This window comes from Lepisma saccharinum, chromosome 13 (assembly GCF_977018435.1).
Source record: "Lepisma saccharinum chromosome 13, izLepSacc3.1, whole genome shotgun sequence".
NCBI lineage: Eukaryota > Metazoa > Arthropoda > Insecta > Zygentoma > Lepismatidae > Lepisma > Lepisma saccharinum.
The window spans coordinates 49,381,415-49,408,579 of NC_139241.1; the positions used below are offsets into that span (position 1 = coordinate 49,381,415).

General features: G+C 37.2%; 2 protein-coding genes across 7 annotated transcripts in view; one reads left to right on the forward strand and one right to left on the reverse strand.

The window, feature by feature from the left end:
• LOC145997270 (protein saal1) overlaps positions 1-3,707 on the reverse strand; it is a 41,274-nt gene extending 37,567 nt beyond the window's left edge. For both annotated transcript variants that reach the window (XM_083134144.1, XM_083134145.1), the window contains exon 1: positions 3,529-3,707. In XM_083134144.1, coding sequence (XP_082990270.1) covers positions 3,529-3,629 — 101 coding nt within the window. In that variant the 5' untranslated portion in view covers positions 3,630-3,707. The remainder of the gene's footprint in view (positions 1-3,528) is intronic.
• LOC145997269 (uncharacterized protein KIAA0930 homolog) overlaps positions 3,632-27,165 on the forward strand; it is a 44,675-nt gene continuing 21,141 nt past the window's right edge. For 2 of the 5 annotated variants that reach the window (XM_083134141.1, XM_083134143.1), the window contains exons 1-8: positions 3,632-3,972; positions 11,225-11,385; positions 16,010-16,189; positions 17,485-17,586; positions 18,934-19,074; positions 19,902-20,040; positions 21,098-21,204; positions 25,699-25,876. In XM_083134141.1, the coding sequence (XP_082990267.1) occupies positions 3,861-3,972; positions 11,225-11,385; positions 16,010-16,189; positions 17,485-17,586; positions 18,934-19,074; positions 19,902-20,040; positions 21,098-21,204; positions 25,699-25,876 (1,120 nt within the window). In that variant the 5' untranslated portion in view covers positions 3,632-3,860. The remainder of the gene's footprint in view (positions 3,973-11,224; positions 11,386-16,009; positions 16,190-17,484; positions 17,587-18,933; positions 19,075-19,901; positions 20,041-21,097; positions 21,205-25,698; positions 25,877-27,165) is intronic. The other 3 variants (XM_083134142.1, XM_083134138.1, XM_083134139.1) reach the window with 3 other exon arrangements.

The window sequence follows — 27,165 nt, forward strand, 5'->3', positions numbered from 1 at the left end:
AGTAAGTACCCGGAAATGTAAGAAATAGACATTATTTTCATTAGAAACTCATTATTACTCTGAAAGAAATGTAACACAATGCAGAATAGTACGTTAGGAATGTAAAAAAGTGCGAAATAAATTATTTCTAGGTGTTTCACCTATACGAAAGTAGTACTGAGAAACTCATTTCCCGTAAGTAGTTTCTTCTGTAAAAATGAAGAAATGTGTCTCCGATATACCGGTTGAGGCACATAGTGATTGGATCTCACTTTAAACTATTGGTCCAGTCACAATTAGCTTTTCTGTATATAAAGTGGACCTGAAACCACACTCAACCAAACAATGCTCTCACCAAGAACCCAAATACACATATGGCATGCATAACCTTCAAGTATGAAATGAAACATTTGTAGCAGTAAGATCAACCCTTTTTCTTGTGCATATTTACAGTTTTCGGTGATGGTGACCTTCCGTACACCCACAAGAAACTTGAAAATTTTTAGTGAGTTGACAAGATTGTCATTCATGTGAACATTTCTCGTTGCTTTTAGTGTCCGGAGATGCCTTATAAGCGAATAATTAGCGACTTTATGTGATATGACTTAGGATGCCATGCACGAGGAATGACTACGTTGTTAGGTTAGGCCTGTTAGGATTGGTTCTCTGAGCATTTTATCGTTGAGGTGAACGTTGCGAGTGGAAAGTGTGCTATCAAACATGTTGTCACGTTGTTCTATGATATTCATATTTAATTTTGCTTTGTAGGAATGCAAATCAAACAAAGGGGAAATACATGGTAGCTACAGGAGAACTGAATTTTCTTCCCATTTCGGCAGGAGGAACTACGCGAGTAATCAGTATTGCAGCGAGCGTTCCACTTTCATAAACAGTTCAATGTTTGGAACCGTATTTGGTAACACTTTACTATACATGAGACAGATTTCTTCAAATTTACAGGAGGAAGTACTTACGCAAATCATTTTCTGTAGCGCTGTTGATGTTCGGGAATGTAGTTTTCATCCATTTTAATGCGAATGCATGTGGTTTTCTACAAAAATCTCTTTCCATACTCCAGTTTCATAAACAGTTTGGTACTACTTTACTATACCGGAGACACCTATCAATGATTTATTTCACAATTTTTTACATTGCTAACGTACTATTCTGTATTGCAGAACATTTCTTGAAGTGAAATAATGAATTTCTAACGAAAATAATGTCTATTTCTTACATTAACGAGTACTTACTGTTGTTCCTTATTTCCCACAAACCATCCAACGGTAGCCCCAAAAACCATTGACGTTAGCCCAAAAATTCACGATAGACCCACGAACCATCACGGGGACGAGGTATGCCTACTAGGTTAGGTTAGGTTCCATTAGCACTACTTTCGTTCAATTTAGCATATACGGACAACATCGGCGTATTGTGCTCTCGTGCAGAAAGCAAATGGCGGCAGCAGCAATAGCGCGTCTGAAATAGATTTTCGTAGAAAACCACATGCATTCGCATTAAAATGGATCAAAACTACATTCCCGAACATCAACAACGCTAAGAAAATGATTTGCGTACGTACTTTCTCCTGTAAATTTGAAGAAATCCGTCTCCGGTATAGTAAAGTGTTACCAACAGTTCAATGTTTGGAACATTATTTTTCACTCATACTCCAGACGTTATTCAGAATTTCCTATATTCAGGAAAAAAAGTTTTCATTAAAATTTCGGTAACCACCAAACGTCTCTAATTCCCTTATTTTCGTATTTTTCACATTGATACTTACATATTCTGCATTCGTAAGGATTCTTCTATTTCGCGTTTCGTTTTTTGCATGCAAATAATCTCAATTTTCGAAATATCGAGTATTTTTATTTTGTTCGCTTTCGCTTGCGTTGCACGCGATATGGCGGAGAAATCTTGACTAGCGTAGTCCATGATCAGTGGTTATGCAGTGTTGCAACCTCCTTCATAGAAAAATACCTATTTTCGTGTTACTGATTTTGTATTTTATTCCAGGTTCGAAAACTCCACAAACCATGCACGGATAGACCCACGAACCATTCACAAATATTAGCCCCACGAACCATGCACGGCAAGGTTAGGTTAGGTTCTGTTAGGTTAGGAAACAGTTAAATTTGTTTTTCAAAATATTTTTTTTTTTCGGGTTCGAAAACCCCACGAACCATTCATAAATAGCCCCACAAACCATTCACAGATAGCCCCACGAACCATTCATAAATAGCCCCACGAACCATTCACGGATAGCCCCATGAACTATTCATAAATAGCCCCACAAACCATTCACGGATAGCCCCACGAACCATTCACGAATAGCCCCACGAACCATTCACGGATAGCCCCACGAACCATTCATAAATAGCCCCACGAACCATGCACGGCAAGGTTAGGTTAGGTTCTGTTAGGTTAGGAAAGATAGTTAAATTTGTTTTTCAAAATTAGAAATTTTTTGCGAACCATTCACGGATAGCCCCACGAACCATCCATATATAGCCCCACGAACCATTCATAAATAGCCCCACGAACCATTGACGGATAGCCCCACAAACCATTCATAAATAGCCCCACAAACCATTGACGGATAGCCCCACGAACCATTCATAAATAACCCCAAGAACCATTCATAAATAGCCCCACAAACCATTCATAAATAGCCCCACGAACCATTGACGGATAGCCCCACGAACCATTCATAAATAGCCTTAGAGATACTGGGTGAAAGGGGGGGGTTATAACCCCCATCAACCTCACATTGAGCACGCCACTGATCCTGTGCACGTCATGTTGTCGCAAGTTCGTAATCAGAAATGATGAACAGTAACTCACGTTTATTTACGTTCTAGAACTGTTACACAGTTACAAAACCGCGCATTTGGAAACACTGACCGGTTGTTACGTCATGAACCGCTCGCAAATATTTGGTTCATGTAGTAGACGGACATCAAGGGAACAGCTTTCGTACATCGGAGTGACATTAATGTCGAAAATTACATGATTTATCGGCAAAAAAATTTCAACGAGGTGAAAGCAAACTTCCAACACCTTCCTAAAGCATAAATAAACCCATTTCGGTAAGTACTTTCTCCTGTAAAATTGAAGAAATACGTTTTGGGGAAACGAAAATTTTACCGAGTTTTCCACAAATGTATCCGTTAGAAAGCGAATATTTATGTAGGCATTGAAAAAAAAAAAAAGAAGGAAAACTGACATAGTTGGTATTCAATGAATGTAAAAGCACTGCTCTGTGGTACAAGGTTGCGCGAAATTTACCCTTGAATGTTGCATGTGTAAGATATGGTGACAAAAAATTTGACACGTGTGTTTATTTTTGTACAAATTTTCTGACCTTTCTGAATTGTGTACCATAATACGCTACGCTTGCTGCGAGTGACTTTACTTTTTCAAATTATAAATTATGCATGCCTTTCAGGCAGTAATTACACATCTAGTGTACAATTGATACATCGTACGCAGCTAACACAATTCAATATTTAATCTCTTATAAACTTAAAATGTATTTCGAATACTTACGAATCACTTTCCTGATCCATTTTAAATTCTTCTGCTCGCAGTTCACAGACTATTTTTGTTATTATGCTTCCATCCTGAAAATTTGATTGTAATCTGTGCATTACATGGATCCATATATCCTCTATCTCAGTCAAGTCAATCGTAATTTTTTACTCCCCATTATTCCTAAATTCATCGCTAATGCATCCCTCACACAATGTTGCCTCTAATGAACATATTATAATGCATGAATTAATTTAAAAATACAGTTTACTTTCTACCTAATCTTTCGTTTGCTTTGCGAATCGCTTTTGTTTTCGTTCGTCTGACATTTATGTTGTCATCTGCTAAAAATGGCGTTGCGAAGCGAATGTCCCGTGGTTAAACCCACGACAATTTTAGAACAACTTCTTGAAGAAATTAATTTCCAAAGGACCAAGGAAATGCGACAACTACTAAAAGACGGTAAGAAAGTGCAATTAGAATACATTTTCCTATTATAGTTGTAGATGATCAAATTATTTCATACAGATTTTAATAGGATTGAAAATTGTTGGTTACTATGAGTAAATTAGCACTCTATTTTTATGTTGTAGCTGTATTAGTGTTGAAGAAATTGTCCATTATCTTAACTTTATACATTTAGGAAATCGTTAATCATTGTTGGTATTCCCCATGATTAACTTACCTTTCAGCGCGTAACAGATGCAAGCGCACAACCGTTACATTGGGGAGTGAATAGTGATTTACATTGATTGTTGTCCAGTTGGATCGTTTTAAATTTGCAATATATATCTTCCAAGAAATATAATGTATGTAAATTGTATCATACTAGCTATGAAAAGAAATGAAGTAACAGCAATGTATTTTATCTACATAATTACGACTGTGTGCGTGACTGAAAAACATTGAGAAACCTCAACCTCAGATTATCTCTGTCAGTGATACTGCAACGGGATCAGACAATTCCACAATGAAAAACAGCAGAGCCAAAAATTCAGACGCACCAGGTCTACCTCAGTAGCCCAGTCTAAACCCTACCGTGACAACTTGAGCTCTAGATAAAGAAGAAATAGGAGGAGCATTATGGGTTTTGTCAACAAAGAGAGCAGGCTGGTGCATCAAAATTCCAACCTGGTCACCCCGTTTAGTTTTTCTGGTAACACTATACTATAGGGGTGACGGATTTCTTACTTTTTACAGGAGAAAGTGCTTAAGCAAATCATTTTCTGTATCGTTGTGTAAGTTCGTAAATGTAGTTTTGATCCATTTTAATGCGAATGCATGTTGTTTTCTGCGAAAATCTCTGTCCAACATGCTGTTTCTGTTGCTGCCATTTGCTTTCTGCACGATAGCACAATGTTCCGTGTGTTAGATGACGTAAACCCCGTAGTCAGTGTTTCAAACTCGCCGTGTTTTCACTATAACATGACGTTTCTAGTATTTTTAATTTTTTCAATTTTTTTTTTAACTATGCTTGCCTAACCTAACCTTACAGAAAATAGTTTGTGGGGCTAACGTCAATGGTTTGTGGGGCTGACATCAATGGTTTGCAAGGTATTAACATAATTTCAAATCTGGGCACGAAAGTAGGTATTTTCCGGTGAACAAGCTTGCAACACTGCATAAATTGACAAAACACACTCATAACGAGTAACAGTAAGTACTCACTCGTAAATGTAAGAAATAGACATTATTTTCGTTAGAAATTCATTATTTCACTTAAAGAAATGTTCCACAATGCAGAATAGTACGTTAGCAATATAAAAAAAGTGCGAAATAAATGGATTTATAGGTGTCACCCCTATAGTGAAGCAGTACTGTATCTTTAATCAAACTAAAAATAAATGTTTGATGAATGGCGCATATGTTACCCTGAAGTGTCAAAACAAAAGCTGTGGGGGCTGATGACTGACTGTACACCCTCGAAAATGCCAACCTTTTTTCTTTCCGGTCTACACATTTCGATGTTTTAAGGTGCCTGAAAATAATTTTAGCATGCAAAAACCACAGATAAGCAAGATATATCCTCAAAATGTGACCACGGCATGTCCAATCCTCAGCATCCTGGACCACTTTTGCCACTTATTTGAAGAAATTTTCGTCATACATGCAAGAAATGAACAATGGATATCGAAGGATAACGCATAATTACTATCACAAAAAGTAGTAACCGTACTAACGTAACAAAATTGGTAAATTATCACTTTCACCGTTTATTGTAACCAATTTTCTTTATCCACAAACGAACAAAAAGAAACATGTGTAAATTTAAAAAAATATATATATGTCTGCTACACTTCACACATTTCTTGTTCTAGATCACTAGGCTAAACCTTCCGCCTGCAACTCACGAATATACACGGGAGGCTCTGTATTGAAGAAATCTTAAATTTGAAATATCGTAGAACAACGTGACAACATGTTTGGTAGCACACTGTCCACATGCAACGTTCATGTCAATGATATTTATGCTCACAGAACCACACCTAACAGGCCTAACCTAACAAAATAGGCATTCCTCGTAAATTAAAATTTATGTACGGTGTTCCATAATTCAGTAAAGAAGGAGTTCAGCATTTCGAAGCTAGGCAAGAAATGTGATTCACAACGAGGAAGAAATGCAAGCCTTATTTCCAAAGATACCAACTTCCATGGTGTAGTGGTTAGTATAGCACGCTATGATGCCACGGGTTAGAAACCTGGTCTGGATGGGCTTGTAAGATATTCTTACGTTGTGGACAATACTGTAGCGTACAGTCTAAAGAAGTTGTGAGAAAAAATCAATTTTCAATTTGGGCAAGAACATTAAGGAAATGTTTGTGTGATCTTTGTTTTCCTTGTAAAGAAAAATTAATCCAATGTAAAGATTTTGATGGAGAAACCAGATATTGGTGTACTGCATGCAAAATTCTTGAGAGATATTCATGAATGCCAAAAGACTGGAAGATCTGTGTACTATTTAGATGAAACGTAAACAAACATCACATGGTGCCAAAATCATGACAATGTTACAAAGCTGTTGTAGGGCCTAAACCACGAAAGATGTTGAAGGGCTTCAACCACCAAGTGGAAAAGGTAGGAGGCTTATTATGGCAACCAGTGGTGTATCACAGTTTCCTGTTGCCCTCTACAAGTAAAATATATTGTACACAAGCATTGATGATTCCGTAGAGGTGCTTGGACGTTTTAATCAAATGATAGGGAAGGAAGAGTGGACAAAAAGAGCTTACGAAGCAAACATGGGTGGGTACTACTTCCGTATAGTGGAGACACCTAGAAATCATTTATTTCGCACTTTTTTACATTGCTAACGTACAATTCTGCATTGCGGAACATTTCTTTAGGTGTAATAATGAATTTCTAATGGAAATAATTTATATTTCTTAAATTTACGAGTACTTACTGTTCTTCCTTTTCTCGGTTCTCTAACACGCAATATGGCAATAGCGTACTGGTTCATTGCGTGATGTGGAAGTATTTTGTCGATTTGAAGTGTGAATGCAGTTTTTCAACCTTATTCACCGAAAAATACCTAATTTCATGGTCAGATTGGAAATTATGCTAATACCTCGTTAGCCCCACAAACCATCGACGTTAGCCCCACAAACCATTGATGTTAGCCCCACAAATCATTGACGTTAGCCCCACAAACCATTTCCGGTAAGGTTTGGTTAGGTGCCCCACAAACCATTTCCGGTAAGGTTCGGTTAGGTTAGGCAAACATCGTTAAAAACTTCACGACACATCCTAGACACGTCATCTTCTTGCGAAAAGACTGCATGGTTTGCAACACTTATTGGGGGGGGTTACGTCATCTAAAACACGTAAATATTGTGTTCACGTGCAGAAAGCAAATGGCAGCAACAGCAATTCCATGTCGGAGAGATATTTTCCCAGAAGAAACCATGAATTGGCATTGAAAAGGATAAAAACTACAGTGTTGCCAGGTCAGATTTGAAAAATTCGGGAGATTGTTCCTTGGGAAACCAGAAGATCTGCTACAAAATCCGATGATCTAATAGTAGCGGATGAACGACATTCTTGGGGGCAGAGGGGCAGCATAGTTGTGCGCACGGGGGGGGGGGGGGGGGGGCAAGGGGAGTGGCACACATTGTTTACGGTGTAAACTTCACAGATACTTTTGTAACAATGGTGCTAAACCCAGCACCCTGTTTTTGGCGAAAATATACCGAAGATCTCCATTTCAGGAGTGGACATGTTTCAAACAAAAGAAAGTAAACCGCCCGAGGAAACCGACCAGCATCTTTCATCTCTTCCGCATTTTCCGGTTAGAGGGTGCGTGGAAAACACCCTCAAATTTGCCCTTTCTCAGCACCGACACAAGGGGTTTGTGATGCCTCTATTATCGTGAGGAATTTTTATGACAGGAAATGGTAGAAAGTTGTATTCACAGATGAAGCTAACGTGCCGCCTTTCGTTGTCGGCAATTTTCCACAATCTTTCAAGTCGAATGCTAACAATAACAAATCAATTTGCCTTCTGCTGGTGTTCGGTGTACAGCTATCGATAGGGGTGGGCACGCGTCCTGCACCATAATGAGAAAATGCATTACGTATGTGAAATATATTTGGTGAATTAGATAGCATGTCTTCCTCAATAATTCAAGATAGCAACGCTTATGCTAGGGTGCCACCCATCCTCCCCATCTGCTAGAAATACACACACACACACACCCACAAACACATACATGTATAACATAATTTGCCCACGCTATGAAGTCAGTGTTTCTACCTTGTAAGGCAAGGACGTTTCACTGTGTTTGTGTCACATCATCCATTTAATCAGTTTTTTCATTCATCCATATTGTCGTACTTACCCGGAGAGGCACAAAAGCGACGTAAAATAACTAAAATAGAAATAGAGTTTAGGGTGGGATAAAATACAGCCATCTAAAAATAGTAATGTAGTAAAACTGCTAAAATAATGTCCTAGCACAATTGAGTAGTGTTTGACATAATTTCACAGTTCAAACAGCACTTTTCACGGCTGAGTAGAGTTCCACTCCACATCTCCCCTCCATGTTCAAGTAAAGATGAGCAGGAAACGTGTTTTTAAGCTGGCCGTTGGAGGTTCCATAGCAATAGTTTATTAAGGAATTCTCCCGAAAAATCAATAGGCCTGGCAACGCGGACGTGAGCCAGCACGAATGTTGCTTCCCCCTGCCCTTTCCCGCACCAGCCGGCGCGATGTGCTTCTGCGCAGGTTTTTTTTGCTTGTGGTTCCTCTATAATTAAGGTTTTTTTTTTTTTTTTCAAAATCAAAACAGTGCTCATTACGTTAAGGAAGGTTCAAATTTTGTGTGACAACGAATGCCAAAATTCTACGATAATTGTCTTCCTGGTAGGAGAATTTAAAAAAAATCATAAAGTAATCTGAAACGTTACCATAATAGGTTAGGCTAGAAGGCCGATATACTTATTTGTCATACTGGGTGTGTGTGTATACAGCTTTGTTAAAAAATGCTCTTGGCTATCAGCAGTGGCGACTTGTGGCTTTTTTAGCATGTAGGAAGAAGTTACAGTAAACCGAGGAAGGTTTGAAAAATGTGTTCAATTAATCTGGCACGTATCGCTTGTTCTATACATTGCATTTAGAATGTTTGCTGCAGGCCCATGCACAAGGTAGGACAAGGGGTCCTTGCCCCTCTTGAACTATGGAAGATTTTAATGTGAACCTATAAAAACGTACGAAAATAGCATTGACGATATTATAGATTTTGCAAGAATTTAGATTTTGTCCCCTCCCCTGTCATTGTGTGAATAGAGATAATAAAGAGTGCTCCTTGAATTCTAAAATTGTGCTATAAATGCTTCTAAATTGTGCTAGGATTTATTATTAATTATTTTTTCAGATAAACTGTAGTTTTAAGTTAAATTATGTGTTACTTATTATTCACTACAGTTATGTAATATTGTTAATTTTTACACAAAATTGTGTACAATGGCTCAACAAACGAAATGGGTTCAGCCTAGAATTTGAAACTGTTTGAGGAAATTGTTTGTTTACCCCCAACCTTCTACCAATTTCCTGCCATACAATTTCCTCATTAACAAAATCGGGCTGAATAAAGAAAAGATAGAGGATGGATTGTGACATTGTTGTAAATAACTTGTCACTGTGTAGGCACACACTTTTTTTATTTGAAACATGTCCGCTGGTGAAGTAGAAATAAGATTTGGACATAATTTCCTGAAAACATATTCCTTTGAATTAGATTTCCCTCTCCCAGATACTCACTTTGCAGATTATGCTAGATTTTACCAATATGCCAAAACCAAGGTGCCAGGTGCCAACAAAGGTCAAACTGTCCTAGGTTTAGTACCATTTTGCTGGGGTTGTGATCACTGATTGAGGAAACTCTTGGTGCCTCCTGGCTGGGTCTTTAAAAAATGCAACCTGCCCCTTCCACTTCTCATCCATCTGTCTGTAGTGCTTCCGGCGAGATTCCTCAGGTGGAGCAGCAAAGCCTGTGCGTCCATCGTCTTTGGACTGTGGCTGGAGTGAGCGACAGCCATCAACTCTTCACAGTAGCTAACCTAGTATTGCATTAATTCACATTATTATGAAACTCCTAAAAAGTAGAGAACTGGAGATAAGTATAAATTAACTGTAGGAAGTTCCTCACTTCCTACATGGAGGAATCACCCCTGTTTATCAGTTAATGTGGTAACATTTATTGGGAATAGCAAGAAATTAGTATGGTTGCAAACACTGGTTTTGAAGGGTGGGGAACTCATTATGAGGGTTGTTACTGCCTTGGTGGTCAACTCGAATACTTTCACCCCAGAGCTCAAGTTGTTGCGCAGGACCTATAGTTTGTTGCCCTTTTTTAACACCAGGTGTAGTGCAGGTATATCCCATGCCAGGTTGACGCAAGGAAACTGTTGAGCCAAGTAGATGCTGTACACCAGAAAAGTGGTATTCGAGTACAGAACACACAAGAAATGCCTGTCTGCAGCTTTAAACATTCATTTGATTGGTTAACACGTACTATGTGACCATATACCACACACTACACCACTCCAGAATGTAGTGCAAATGGTGCAGACACCAAATGCACTACTCGACACCAAATCGATGAAGTAGATCACTTGGCGTTGCATGTAACCAACTAGGCATGTTGAATACAAAGGGAGTTTAAAAGTGCAGCGAACTAGATGGCCAGTAGCTCAGTTGGTATAGCAACGGCATGGTATGCCAGAGTTTGAATCCTGATCAAGCCTGCGTTTTTCACTGAAATATCAATGTAGGGTAAAGCACGTAGACACACGTGTATGTGTATATGACCATTTTCTACTAGATAGAGCATGTTATAACCATTGTATGACACAAAAATGGCTCAATGGGAATACCAGCATCAAATATGACCCTCAATCTGGAACATCACTACTAATGTGAAGCTGGTATGTCTGTCAAACATTGAAGATTAATCAAGTATGGGCACCCCCAGCTTGGTGCTTCAAAGAAAGTTAGGTTTTTCCTGCGCTTACACAGTGTTCATTTTATTCCCCAAAAAATGCAACATTGCTTATGGGAGACACTAATACTGTAGTTATGGAACAGACAGTATTTTAGTTCTATCCATCATAATTGCCTATTTATCTTAAAGTAAAAAAAAATATAATAATGTAGTAATTCTATATGCTTCTTTGGAAATATGCCAAAAATAATAAACTATTGTTCTGTATTTCAGATTCTGGATTTGTTATGCTTCATGGCACAACATATTGGACCGATTTGTTTGTCCGACACTTCTTATTTGAAACAGACAGGAGCATAGATTGTGATGACTTACTTTTTTTCGTTCGAAAACGGCATGTGAAAGGCTCATCCAGATTTCTACCAAAGTTTGAGGTACATATTACCAATGTTCAGAAAGATGCTTTTTCAAAGTAACCAAGTTTACTTCACCCAAAAGTACCTCAGTTATAATTACTTATTTGAGAAATACTAGAGTGTACTGTGTAAGGATTGCAAGGGAAAGCTGAAAGATCCAATATATTATGCACATATCTATTTTTTTTTCTTTTCAGATAAGCTATTACTTCTTTCATGCATGAATTCTAATTTGGTTGTCACTTGTTCATTGATACTATCAAAAAATTGTCCTGCATTGTGGCCGTGTGGTCTAAGGCATAAGGCTTTGAGCTTGGACTACAGATGCACGGTGGTTCAAATCTCCTGGGGGTAAGTGTAACAACTTTTCTCCTGAGATTTCAGCCAGTGCATGGGACCGCCATTGTGACGAAATTGGGGAACTATGAATGAGTAGCATAACCTGTTCATGTAAAACTACAACAGCAACAACTGGGGATTTGTCGTGCTAACCACGCATCACCCCATAACTTGTTGGATGATTTCTCACCTCTGCTGAGGCTTGTAGGAGGTCGGTAAATAGGCCCTACTCCTCATGGGCTGCTGTGCCATGGGTTATTATTACTATCCAAAAAATTAATATTAATGTTCATTAAGTTGTAATAAATGTCTATTTTTGAACAAAATTATAGAAATGATAAATTTCAAAGTAACCCTATACTTGAGGTTTTTATAATTTTTTTAACTATCCAGAAATTACAGTTAATTATTGTTAAACAGCTAATTCCTGTTTAACCTAGAAGGTGTGGCATATCCAGCATGATTGTCAAATATTATATTAGCTATTTCTGAAATTACATATATGAGGTAAATTGAGGGGTGATAGAACCAAAAAAATTTTCAAACATAATTTCCCCAATACTGAAACCACACATGTTTCCAATACCAATTAATTGATATGGACTTAGCTTAAGTATTAACCCACACAAATAAATGTGTAATATAAATTAAATTCAGACATGGTGCAAGCTATATTCATTTTTAGCAACATGATTCTAGTTTTTTATGTAAGAAGATTGAAATATCCAATATATTATGTATTGACTGAGTATTGCAAAATTATTTTCTAAATTTAGCAGGGTTTATACAGTGTGTCCCAGAAGTTGCCGAAGCTGGTGTTTATGACCGTATAACAGCTAAACAGAATGAGAAGAAACCCTTTCTTCGAAGATAAGGCCCTGTATCTTGAGAAAATTATGTGTTACAAACATATGGAAGAAATATCATGCTTGATTTAATAATAAATAATTCAAATGTTGCCAGAATTTTTTTTAAAAAAATGCAAATCGTATTTATTGACACACACAACTCACTGAGGTAAATTATTGCAACATTTTTCAATATCACCAAACAATATGGATGGAATTCTATTGAATTTGACAGAAAGTCTTACAAACATTGCACAAGGGTATGAATGAGTTATTCCCAAATTTGATGTTTTTGCAATATTACGAACCACACTGGCAACACTGTTGCTGGCAAGTGTCACTGACAGATGTGTTTCACCTCTGGCTATCACACGAAAAAGGAGAAAGTTGGTTAATTTAGAAAATTTTCGAGAACTTTCATATACCTTGCAACCCTGAAATGTTGGTAGTGAATTATGTTTGTCAGTTGTTTCCTGTGCCTGAAATAGGTGATTATCCAGTGAGCTGGTTGTTGTGTAATAGTGGATTGTGTTTTTTGTATGCTGAACTGTGTGTGTTTTCGAAATACCATTCTCTATAGAGGAAAGAGTGTATATTGTTGAACAATATGTCAGAACATTGTCTTATTCTGGTGTAACAGTGCCATGTTCCTGACATCTTCCTTGCCACAGAAGTTGACAATTTTTTGTCTTGTGCAAAGGTTTCGCCAAATTTGGTCTGTAAGTGATAGGAAACATTCAGGCTGCCTTTCTGTTTTTGGAGCTGATGTTCTGCAGCGTGTTGAAGAAAAAATGGTGGCATCGCCAAAAAAGTCAGGAAGCTCACCGTAGAATGCGCATTACACAAGTCAACTGCTCACAGGGCTGTATGGAAATTGAAATTGTACCCGTATAGAGTTCATGTTGTCTAAGAATTGAAAGGGTGGATTTGACGGCACAGTTGCGTTACTGTCATTGGTTCCAATCATTCATCAGAAGAAGTGGTATCAATGTACTGAATAAAGTTTTTTTTAGCGACGAAGTTTGGTTTCAAATGGACTGGTACGTAAACAGCCAAAATTCCAGATATTGAGCCACATCAAACCCACATCAGTTGCATAAACTACCGTTGCATTCCCAAAAAATCGGGATATGGTGAGCAATATTGAGATGTCATCTTGTGGGACTGTTATTCTTTGAAACAACATTAGATACCGCTGTGTACGGGGATCTCATAATGTAATTCGTTGCTCTCCTGGAAGAAGACGAACATGATGCTTGGCTACGAGGGCCACTATTTATATTTTGAGCCTTGGCAACACTGATTGAAGTTAGGCGCGATTTGATGTTTGCAGGGAATTGTCTGGCATTATTGACCATAACGTACTTCAAATGTTTTGTCAATAGCTTGATTTGTGTTGTTTATGTTGCCTTGGAGATTGCGCGACAACAATAAAATGGGATTAACTCGTGAACATTTTCGTGCGATGATTTTTTACGATTTTCGACGTGGATTATCAAGACAAGAGTGCATCGATCAACTTACTTCCACATTTGGCGATGAAGCCCCATCCTTTGCCACTGTCAAACGCTGGTATAACAAATTTAATCGTGGCCGCCATTCGCTCACCGACGAGATTCGCGAAGGTCGTCCAAAATCAGTTGTTGTTCAAGAAAACATTGATGCTGTGCAAAACCTAATACTGCAAGATCGTCATGTGACATACTGTGAGATTGAGGCAACCATAGGCATTAGTTCCACCAGCATATATAAAATATTACGTGATCATTTAGCTGTGAGAAAGGTATGTTCTCGTTGGATCCCACACAATTTGACAAAAACTCAAAAAGACGCTCGCGTCAATTGGTGCAAACAAATGCTCAATAAATACAATCGTGGTGCTTCAAAAGACGTATATAAGATTGTAACAGGTGACGAATCATGGATATATGCATTTGAGCTGGAACGTAAACAGCAGTCGACTGTAAGGGTGTTTCAAGATGAACCCAATCCAACAAAAGTTGTTCACGCTCGAAGCACATCGAAACAAATGGTCGCCTGTTTTTTCGGGAAAACTGGTCATGTGGCAACTGTGCCTTTAGAGGAACGTAGAACGGTCAACTCTGAATGGTACACAACAATTTGTTTTCCAGAGGTCTTCGGTCAAATACGGAAAACAAACAAACGCCGTCGGATCATTCTTCATCAAGACAATGCCAGTTGTCACACATCTCGTCTAACAACAGACTTTATGTTATGAACAGTCAAAAAATCGAATTGATGGGTCATCCGCCGTACAGTCCTGATTTGGCACCCAGTGACTTCTTCTTGTTCCCGAATGTCAAGAATAAATTGCGTGGACAACGATTTTCGTCGGCGGAAGATGCTGTTGATGTGTTCAAAAACCATATTATGGAGGTGTCTCAAGAAGATTGGAAAAACTGCTTTGACAAATGGTTCGAACGAATGCAAAAGTGTATTGACCATAAAGAAGAATACTTCGAAAAACAATAAAGCAGTTTTCAATGCCAAATTCCTGTTTTTTCATTGTTAGGCTCAAAATATAAATAGTGACCCTCGTACAACAAGATGGAGCAACATGCCAAACAGCCAACAAATTTCTTTGTATGCTGAGAGAATTTTAAGGCAATCGTCTAATCTCCAAATATTTATGGCCCAGTCGTTTGCCAGATTTTAGTCTGCAGATTACTTCCTGTGGGGTTACTTAAAGAACAAAGTATACAGAAATAAACCTAGGACATTGGATGATCTGAAACGAAACATTATAGAGCACATGGGACTATTTGTGCTGTAACCCTCAGAAACCAACAAAACATGATAAAACGTACACACTTATGTATCCAAGAAAATGTTGGACACTTTGAATATTTGCTGTAATTTGCAGTAATACCTACATTTCAGGGTTTCAAGGTGTATGAAAGTTATCGAAAATTTTCTAAAATAACCAACTTTTTCCTTTTTCATTAAAAGTGCCTTAGTGTGATAGCCGGAGGCGAAACTCGTCGGTCAGTGACACTTGCCAGCAACATGCAATTTGGGAATAGCTCATTCATATGCTTGTGCAATGTTTGTAAGACTACATCAACGTACTTTTTCTGTTAAATGCAATAGAATTCCATCCAGATTGTTTGGTGATATTGAAAAATGTTGCAATAATTTACCTCGGCGAGTTCTGTGTGTCAATAAATACGATTTGCAAAAAAAAAAAAAAATCGTTTCTGGCAACATTTTAATTATTTATTATTAAATCATGCATGATATTCCATATGTTTGTATCATATAATTTTCTCAATATACAGGGCCTTATCTTCAAAGAAAGCATTGCTTCTCATTCCATGTAGCTTTTAAGTTATACAGTCGTAAACATCGGGTTCTAGGACATCCGGTATGTTCATGTTGGTATTTTGAATTTTATTTTAGTTGCTTCTCTGCCATTGTTCGTTTCCTTTCTCTAGACAGAAGTGGATGTTTTCCGTAAAGACAGCCGTAAACTTCCCATAGGTGATCCGGATGTAGACTGGGAAGAAACTGTGTACCTAAATCTAATCATCCACCAGTTTGATTACACTCTAACACTCGCCATATGCACAAGGACTAGCCCTAAAGAACTCCAGGTGCTGAAAAGGCATTCACAGGTATGAAGCATATTTGTAAATTATTTTCCTTCAGATATGTTTAGATTAAAAAAAGGTAAAGGTACTCCTGTGCGTATGCATGCATGCCATGAAGGCATATGGGGTGATGTGAAGGTATAGAGATCCACATATTCTTGATCTTGGATCCCCAGCCACCTTTACCCCCTCTGGAACCCATTTCTACAAGGCTGGGTGGACCTCAGAGTTACGCAGAAACGGAAAATGACCGGAAACATTCCTGGACCCAGGTCTTCCACGTGGTAGCGAAATGCTCCATCAATTTAGCTACCGTGGCTCTGGTTTCAGAAGATTGTTGTCTAAGAATGCGTAAGTCACTTTACCACATGTAATTTTACTGTATGTTGTTATTTTCTGTTGTTAGTTCATTCCAATGTAAAATAGCTAATGCTGTATTTGGAATCTTCAGTTAAATAAATAAATTAGGAATGTGACGAAGCTGAAAATTTACCGATGCCGATGTACTCACCGATAATTTTTGGAACCGATTCCGATACATAAGATTATTAAACAGAAATGGGATGTTATTTTCAGCATGACAAAAATAAATTTGCTATGTACATTTCTATTGCATATCATATGTATACATATATATTCTCAAGAGATGCGAATGTACATATGCATCTACAAGATGTTATGTGAACCTTTAAGAAGAACATGGATTCTCAAGAGATTAAACATTAGTACACAAGCAGTTCTTTGAAATGCAAGATGAATTCCTGTTCTGCCAGATTCAACTTCAGAAACACGAGATTTGGAAGCACTTCAGGAAGTAACCTACTTCTTCTCTTATCTCAAATCTGTTTAGCAACACTGAACACTCAATCACTGAATACTGATGCAGCAGGTATGCCCAAGTATTTTCTCAGCACTTGCTTCAGGTTTGAATACTCATTTTTGAATTTCCAATACAACAGCAGATCCTGGTTCAGCAATGTACTGTTTTATTTCCGATTTATAGTTAGGTTGATCCTCTGAATGAGAGTTTGCAATAATTTTATTACAAAAACTCTACAATAATGACGAATCATAACCAAATTTTCAATAAATCTTACAAAACTAGAATATAAAACTTATTAGAAGGTAAAACTCTAGTATAATCTGTACCGGTTTAAATATCGGATTTTTGCCGATTCCGATACCGATATGTCAATTTCGGCCGATTTTCATACATTGGTAATCGGCTTCGGCACATCCCTAAAATAAATATTATTATTTGTGAAAAGTTGTGATCAAATGTACATAAAATGGAAATAATATAGCATTTAATTTTTCAGAAAGTGTATGCCTCTCCAAGTAGAAGAAGAATGGACACAAAAGGGGAACTGGAAGAGATGACATATCCTCATGTGTGCTTCATGGTTGATAATTTTGATGAGGTAGGGCTTACCTAATATGTATTTTTCTTTCCATATTAACAATAATTCTCATTAGTTATTTGTCAGTATGATTAGCTTTCAGAATTATTGCACAACGTTACAAGGAAAGCAAACTTTTGCTTCTTTTCAGGCCACCAGACGGGTGGAGAAATCGATCGCGAAAGAAATTTGTGGGGGAAAAATGAAAAATTTGTTTATCAAGAGTTAATTACCAAAATGCTATTTCAAGGTAGTTTCTACAGGATGTAAGAAAACAATCAGTTAGGTATAAACCAGGGTTGAACTGACAGCACTTATGATTGGTACCATGTTCAAAGCCAAACCAAATGTTTCAAGATAAATATTTGCGTCTGTCAGAAAAGAATGTCACACACCTGATTTGGTCATTAAGTTCCCAGAAATTCAAGGTTTTTATGCATGCTGGATATATCCCCTCCCCCCTTACTTCAATACATCTGATGCCATCTGTGTGAAAACTTCACAAGTGCCCAATGGAACTTTATTTGGGGTGGTATGACACAAGGAGTGGTCAGTCTCCTGTAAGGATTCGGTTGGTGAATTTCTAACAACTGTATTGGCTCCTTCATGCTGTCAAAAAAGTATATAATCAGAAGGTGCAAGGTCTGGCGAGTATGAGTATGTTTGAGGACAGTGTATCAGAGTTCCTGTAGTTTTGCTCTAGTCTGTGCAGACTCATAGGACATGGCGTTATCATGTCAAAAAAAACATGTTTGACACATTTTCCTGACTTCTCTGATGAAGACAATGGAACTGGCCAAGGTACCCATCACTTTTGATCTTTTTGTCATGTACGAGCCATTCCAATGATGACTGGGATTCGGGATGTTCGTAGGCATCTTGGATTGACTCCCTTGGTCACTTGCAGGAAAACTCTGCACTTCCTCTTGGCAACAGGTCAAGGTCACAAGTTACATGAACCACAGTCATTTTTCACCTTAATGCGAAACACGTTCCATTCACATTGCCGGTCTCATTCTTTCCCAACCGAGCTAAATATGCTGCCCACTCGGTATAATTTCCTTTTGGTATCATTTTCTTTCACTTGTGCTAAAAGTAAGTAATTGTTGAACGTTTATGCATATACCAACTGGTGGTAGTTAAATACATGGAAGAATGAGAAAATAGTCCTGCCAAGTGATAAAGTTGGTAAACAGTTTAAAAAATCAAACATTGAGATTAAAGGGATTATTTATTCCCATATGGCCACAACAAATACAAATGGGAAGGAACATTTTTGAAAAAACACAACTAGAAGCCACAGGTATACACTTTTTTAAAAAAAAGATATTTTTGTTTTTATAAATTTTATGCTTTTTTTATTTTCAGGTGTTTTGTGACATCTTGGTCCGAGATGGTGAAATGGTATGCGTAGAGCTAGTTGCATCTGACAGGCAAGGAACTATTCAAGGCGTAATATTTCTGGGATCTATTCGATATGATGCTCTTAAAAGGGTATATGATGCCAGGGTAAGCTGTATTATATATTGTAATTTTAAATCTGTTAATAAAATTATTCTCGATCATAGAAGTTATGATACTTTAATTTTAAATGTTCAGTGCAAGTTATTTCTTGTAGTTAATCCTGATCATTACATTGGCAGTTATTTAAAATGCACTATAATACCAGTTACGATAAATAACATTATTTGCATTACACTCTTCAAAAGATACAAAATCTTACTAAAGACCTTTTCATATAAAAGGTGCAATATTCCAAAAATTGTGACAACATCGCATTTCCACCTCCTAACCCAAAGAATGTGTTGTTCTGGTGTGATTCATACAGTCCATGATGATATAAATAAGAAGTTTGTGGGCCTGCCTGATGCCGTAGTGGTAATGTTGTCATCTTGCAATCAAGGGGTCCAAGGTTCGATACTCAGTAGAGGCACATTGCACAGTGGTTCAGATCCCACTGTAGGTACAGTCCCCTATTAGAATTCAAACAAGAAGTTTGTGAAACAGAAACAATGTGTTCCAATTTCTATTCTAAGTGGATCAAGATTGTATACAAATAATGTGATTTTTTATTATTTAGCAACACCTTTCTGCCACTTTTGGGTAATTGCAGTGATGAGGATGATGTGATGATATTGATGAAGGGACACTCACAAAGAACACCCATGTCCAGTTTGTGATTTGAGCCTAGGACCCATGGCATTGTAGCATGCTGTCACAGAGATCGGCAATTACAAATGTAAACATCAATGTTGCTAAATGAGAGAGAAAGAGAGATAGAGATAGTGTGTTTGTGTGTAACCAATATCGTAATATTATCTCTTATCTTGTTTCAGTCCAGCCTAAGCAGCAAGATGGCACAGCGAATGACATTTGGTCTGTTCTCTGGAGCCAGCTCGCAGCGGATTGAATTTGTTCGCATGAAAGGTCCCCAAGGAAAAGGACATGCAGAAATGGCTGTCACGAAACCTAAAGGTATGCATCATTTCAATACAGAGTCTTCTTTCTGCACCGATCACTAAACTAAAACCCAAACTAAACTCCGCGGTGCAAAAGTCCTGTGAGGGTCACAGCCTGCCAAGCAGCTTTTTCATTGAGTGACATGTCGTCAGTGCGGCAGTCCCATCTTATCCAGTCCTCCCCGATAATGCAGTGGTAGCATCGTCGCCTTGTAATCAAGGTGTCCCGGGTTCAATACCAAGTGTTCGGATCCCACTTTAAACTGTAGGTCCAGTCCCGATTAGCCTTACTGTGCATAAAGTGGACTTAAAACACCAAATCAATCAATCAAACCATCTTTTCCAGCTTTCGAGACTGGAGTTTGCTACATTTTCTTCTTTGCAAGTAACTCCCCAATTGATCTCGTGATGTTGTGTCAACATCAACATTTTGGAGCTCCCACCAAGGATTGAACCCAGGATGGCTTGCACCAATGATGAGAGTATTAACCATTCAGGACTTTAACAGAATGATAGTAATTTCCACTGGGTGATTTCTAGGGCTGAGCCAATACCCATGTTGATATATTGGTTAGATTTTATTAACCAATACTGACTAATATTTTTTAGGCATTTTGGTCTGTAGAAGGTTGCACAAAAATGCTGCATGACTACTTCATGCTGTCTAATTATCCTGCAAATTATGCAAAATTTAAATTTTCCATTTATTTTGCATCAAGATTGCGTGTGGAAAAACTGTATTTTGTGATAACATAAGAGGTATTTTAGGATTCTGATGTAGTTCTTGAATATTTTGAACCAAAACTTTTGATAAATTTATGCTTATAATTGGCATGCAATACGTACGCACTGATATTAACCAATACTTTAAACAACTTTTAGTTATTACAATTTTCAAGTATCGATAGTGGTGGGAACAGATGAGAGTATCAGTATCGGTTCAAGGTGGTATCGGCTCTGTCCTAGTGATACCATTTGCTGATTTGTTATTTCTATCCTACTAGGCCTACTTGATGTTTTCACTTGAAACATTGTAATCAGATTGGACATTGAAGTTTTATTGATTATTTCAGGTTATGGGGCTGAAACTCCAACATCTGACCTAGGTTTGTGCATGACAGATATGTGGGATTCAGATTGGGATGAAGATCCAGAGGATTTCTACATATACAGATATCAGGTACTGTCCGCTATAAACAAAAATCTATGCACTAAAATGTAACTAGAAATCGCAAGTGTTTCGGACAGAGAATTCTAAGTACGTATTCAGCAACCACATACAAAATTATGACTCTGCTGCAATGGAACCTGAATTTTACATTTTCTCATAAATATGCATTGTTTTCCAGGTACCAATATAACAAAATGTTAGTAATATTTCATGGATTTTAAGTTTTTTAGCTTTGGGTCCCTAAAAATGCATAAGGGTCAATCCATATGAAATCATACAACCTGGTTGCTCGACCATTTTTAAAAAAGTTTATTTTTTGAGTGGTGTGAGCCTCATATATTGACAGTTCAGAACAACTCTTATTTTATTTTTACTATCACCGATTTGAAGATGGCAGGCATTTTTTTATCATGGCGCGCGTCATTTTCTCCATTCGTAAGCATCAGCGGCAACTATTTTTTCTCAGCTCTGGTAAGTCCTACGACAATGAGACAAAATCTGTGATGTTAAGCACATTATAGGCTACAATTATATTTCTGTGTAATTTTCTAAATATTATTCCTTCATAATAAATTTTAAGGTTAAAATTGTGTATTTTAATCGCTCAAAATGACATTTTCGGACATTTTTTTTTGGGGGGGGGGGGAGGCAGTTTGCTTGACACTTGAATTTTTTTGTGCAAGTACCTGTGTACCAATAGAGTATGTCAAAATTATTTGAAGCTTGAGACTTTAATATTTGTTTTTCTACAGGGTCATAAACATGTACTTTTTGTTAAAAAAATCCAAGTTCAGGGTTAAATATCTCTGGTGGGCAGTTGTTTAAAAATCTGAAATTTGTACACAATACAGTACTTCAGGATAAGTAACTTCAGTAAAAATTTTGAGTTTGAGATTTAATTGGTTTAGGAGATACAAAACTCGTGACAAATTCAACATTCTGCATTAAATATGGCATGCCTAATTTCATTTCTTATTAACATTTTGTGTTGAAATTCTGCAAACTGTAATTTGGAATGTCAATGAACAACATTACAATACTGAAATGGCTCTGCAATAAAGTATATATACGAGGGCATGCTGAAAAGTAAAGCTTCCTATGTTTTTATTTTCTTTGTTACCTTGTAAACGCATTTTGGATTTTGAGCAACCATACATTGCACTTATAAGACTTTCCACCTTCTCCATTGAAGGTTTCAAACTTCTATCGCCAGGGGGTGCTGAACTATTGCGAGGAAAATGGCAGCATGTAACCATGCAATGTTGGTGAAGTGCCTGAAGTAGCGTGCCGTGATCGAGTTTATAATCGCAGAAAATGTGCTACAAATTGACATTCATCTGAGACTGAGGGAATATTATGGGGATGAATGTGTAGACATCAGTACTGTGCGATCTTGAGTTTATCATGCTCTTAAAGAAAACCCCAGCTGAACACGATTCCGATGACCTCCATCAGTTCTAGTTCCTGGCCTTTCACTCCATTCTCTCACATAGCTGAGATTTTTTCAGCTGTGGGTTTTCTTTAAGAGCATGATAAACTCAAGATCGCACAGTACTGATGTCTACACATTCATCCCCATAATATTCCCTCAGTCTCAGATGAATGTCAATTTGTAGCACATTTTCTGCGATTATAAACTCGATCACGGCACGCTACTTCAGGCACTTCACCAACATTGCATGGTTACATGCTGCCATTTTCCTCGCAATAGTTCAGCACCCCCTGGCGATAGAAGTTTGAAACCTTCAATGGAGAAGGTGGAAAGTCTTATAAGTGCAATGTATGGTTGCTCAAAATCCAAAATGCGTTTACAAGGTAACAAAGAAAATAAAAACATAGGAAGCTTTACTTTTCAGCATGCCCTCGTATATATACTTTATTGCAGAGCCATTTCAGTATTGTAATGTTGTTCATTGACATTCCAAATTACAGTTTGCAGAATTTCAACACAAAATGTTAATAAGAAATGAAATTAGGCATGCCATATTTAATGTAAAATGTTGAATTTGTCACGAGTTTTGTATCTCCTAAACCAATTAAATCTCAAACTCAAAATTTTTACTGAAGATACTTATCCTGAAGTACTGTATTGTGTACAAATTTCAGATTTTTAAACAACTGCCCACCAGAGATATTTAACCCTGAACTTGGATTTTTTTTAACAAAAAGTACATGTTTATGACCCTGTAGAAAAACAAATATTAAAGTCTCAAGCTTCAAATAATTTTGACGTACTCTATTGGTACACAGGTACTTGCACAAAAAAATTCAAGTGTCAAGCAAACTGCCTTCCCCCTCAAAAAAATGTCCGAAAATGTCATTTTGAGCGATTAAAATACACAATTTTAACCTTAAAATTTATTATGAAGGAATAATATTTAGAAAATTACACAGAAATATAATTGTAGCCTATAATGTGCTTAACATCACAGATTTTGTCTCATTGTCGTAGGACTTACCAGAGCTGAGAAAAAATAGTTGCCGCTGATGCTTACGAATGGAGAAAATGACGCGCGCCATGATAAAAAAATGCCCGCCATCTTCAAATCGGTGATAGTAAAAATAAAATAAGAGTGGTTCTGAACTGTCAATATATGAGGCTCACACCACTCAAAAAATAAACTTTTTTAAAAATGGTCGAGCAACCAGGTTGTATGATTTCATATGGATTGACCCATAATGAAGCTTCAACAGAAGCACTTAGCATTCTAACCACCGTGATGCCATGGAATATTTTTTGCAGACTTAATGAAAAGTATGGGATAGTGTCTGTTATTAAATTCCAACTAATACTTTCCAATGTCAATACCAATACATCAGTATCGGCATAGTCATAATTAATATTTTTCATATGTTTGTGTGGTCTAGCTTTTAGTGCATACCATGGTCTTTGTTACTATTCACACTTACTTCTCTGTGAAGAAAGGAAGGAGCCATAATGATTCGCAAACGTAACAAATAAAATCAGAAAAATTCAACGAACATTCAGAAACTTTTCTTGCATTAGATTGTCCACTCTTGTTTATTTCTGATATATTCAAATAGTTTATTAATCCTTTACATGTATTGTATACATTTAAAAATATGATGTTATTAGATTCAAAACACACTACATAGAAATTTAAAACAAAAAAGTGCATGTTCAACCAGGACTGAAACCTGGTTCTATGACTTACCGTACCATTTCTCTACCAACCAAGATACCGAAGTTAAAGTAGCAAAGTTGGTAGAGCTCTTGCCAGACCATGGTTGAATTTTGTTTGAATTGTTGTTTTAAGTCCAATTTATGCACAGATAGGCCAATCAGGACTCGACCTACAGTTTAAAGTGGTTTGTGAACCACTGTGCAATGTGCCTGCGGCAGGTATCAAACCCGTTGATAACAAGGCGATGATGTTACTACTATGCCATCGAGGAGTTATGGTTGAGCCTGCACTTTTTTTCTTCACATCTCCTGTGTGCACTAAATTATAAGGTTAGGGTTAAACACACTGTGTTCACCATTAGGAAATTTAAGCCATTATAGATTTGCATGTGGTATTCTACCTGTTAGAATGTCTGTCAGATTATATATTATATACACAGTTGAATTTCCTCACAAAAGATTTACCAGCAAAGCAAGTATGGTATTTTTTGCAGTCTTTGGAAGTAAACTACAAGTAACATTTACTTTTTTCAAGTAACTAGTTCCATCTGCAGTTGTACTTTTATCAAGTAATGACAGTTACTTTTCTTTACCTTTTTTGTACAGAAGGGAATTTTGGTTTACCTTGAATGTTCTTACCTCTATATTTTAATATGTAAACTTATGGCGTCAATTGTAATTTAGCAAAATGTAATTTAATGTTATATTGAGGTTACTACTTGAGGTTAGTAAAGTTATAACTTATCAACATTAAAGTAACTTACAGTTAGTTTTGAAAAGTAAATTTCCGAAGACTGATTTTTTCATATTTAATTTAGTTACAGAATATGACAACATACTAAAATAATATAGGTAAAGGTAAAGTACCCCGTGCATATAGCACCATGCCATGAAGTCACATTTAGGGGATGGGGTGGGGGGTAGGGTCCCACATATTCTCACACTCGGCCCTTTTGGAGATTATGTGATCAGCACCATGCTCTGGCCACCTTTATCTCCCCCACGGTTGCTCCCAGGTACTCATTTGAGTTTGGGTGAGCCCCAGAGCCACTTTATGGGGGAAAAGGCCTGGAAAATTCCAACCTTAGATCACCCACCCAAGGAATCGAACCCGGGTATCCCGCATGGCAGTTAGGTGCCCTACAGACTAGACCACCATGGCATTATTATAATTCAAATTATCCTACATATTTTTTCTTCTTGAAAATATGTATTTGAAATTATTGAGCACGGACAAACTTGAGCTGGTGCTTTTATGGCAGAATGCATAGACTGCTGGATTCAATTATTTGTAAGCAGATTCAACTGTGTACTGTGTAGTTATGTGAAGAATCAAAGTTAATAAAAAGCCCTTGAAGAATTCTGCTCGTTTTCAGCGCCGGTTGAGCGATCCCAGTGCAAACATCAACAACTTTGTCCGTGGAGGTTGGAAGACAAAACCTTACGGAGAAGGCGGGAAATCGCGGTCGGAAAACGAAGGCTTGGATTCCATGGCCAATGGATTAAGCGAAATTGAAGCTGGGGATGTCAGAGATGGTTAGTTCTTTCTTTGCCTTTCTATGTCTCTCCAAGTAACTGCCAAGTTAGTAATACAGCGTCTCCAAAAAGTCACGCAACTAAGATTTTGAACGTACGTTGCTTTTTTCCAAAAGTGATAGAGACATGACATGTATGCTTGGTATTAACTTTGTCTATGTGGATATTTTTGAATATTAAATCAGAAAATCATGCTCTGCATGAAAAGTTACTAAGGTGCTTAAAAGGTTTTTGTGTGAAGTGTAAACAAACATGGATAAAAGGCAGCTGTGGAATTGTTTGCAATACTTTTCGATGTGTATCGATGGTCTCTGTGGGTATTTATCAAATTGATAAAAGAACGACAAATTCTCATGAATTTTATGCATTTACAGACGATTTTATGAGGTTATTTATGCCATATTCATAAAAAAGTATGTTTAAAAAATATCCACACAGATAAAGTTAATACTGAGCGTAAGTTTCATGTCTCTGTCACTATTTGCACACAAGTTACGTATGTTCAAAGTCTGAGTTTGACTTTCTGGACACCCTGTATTTGCCTTAGAATTAAGTTCAGGTTGACCACACAGCATATGGGCCTGTCACCATTCCCAAAAGTTTTAGAAATGTGGAAAGAATGTTTAGCTTTATTTTCATAGACATGAATGAATTTTTATAAAATTTTTGCCAGCATAAGATTCACTCATTCTAATTGCCAGTAGTGTATCAGTGTTCTGGAAATCCTGGAAAAGTCAGGGGAATATAAAATAAGATTATTGAATTTGAATTGAATACAAATTGTTTGTAGAGTTGAGCCAAAGCCACTTCGAATACTAGAAAATTGAAACAATTCAAAGTAGTTCAGATATTTATAAATTTTAATTTATATTTTCCATTCGAATTATGTTGTATCAACATACCAGTGTTTTGCTTGAAAATATTTATAATTTCACATGAAATAACCATTTAATTACAAAATCAATTTCTCCTCATAATGTTTTTGTATAAATAGTGAAAATTAGGCATTTTGCATGATTTTGAGAATATTCAAACTCCACGAAAATGCCACATGACATTTTTGCAGACTCCTCAAGACACCCGCAATCTAGAAAAGTATTAACCAGTGTCTGTGATTAAATTCCAATTAATAATTTCCAATATTGATAGCACTGTTATCAGTTGATACCAATGCATCAGTATCAACTCTGCCCTAATTTTTTCGTGTATCTGTAAACTAGGAATTGGCAGATCAGAATATTGGAGGATTCGGATATTTGATCCAGCATTTGGATATTGGATCCTGGAAC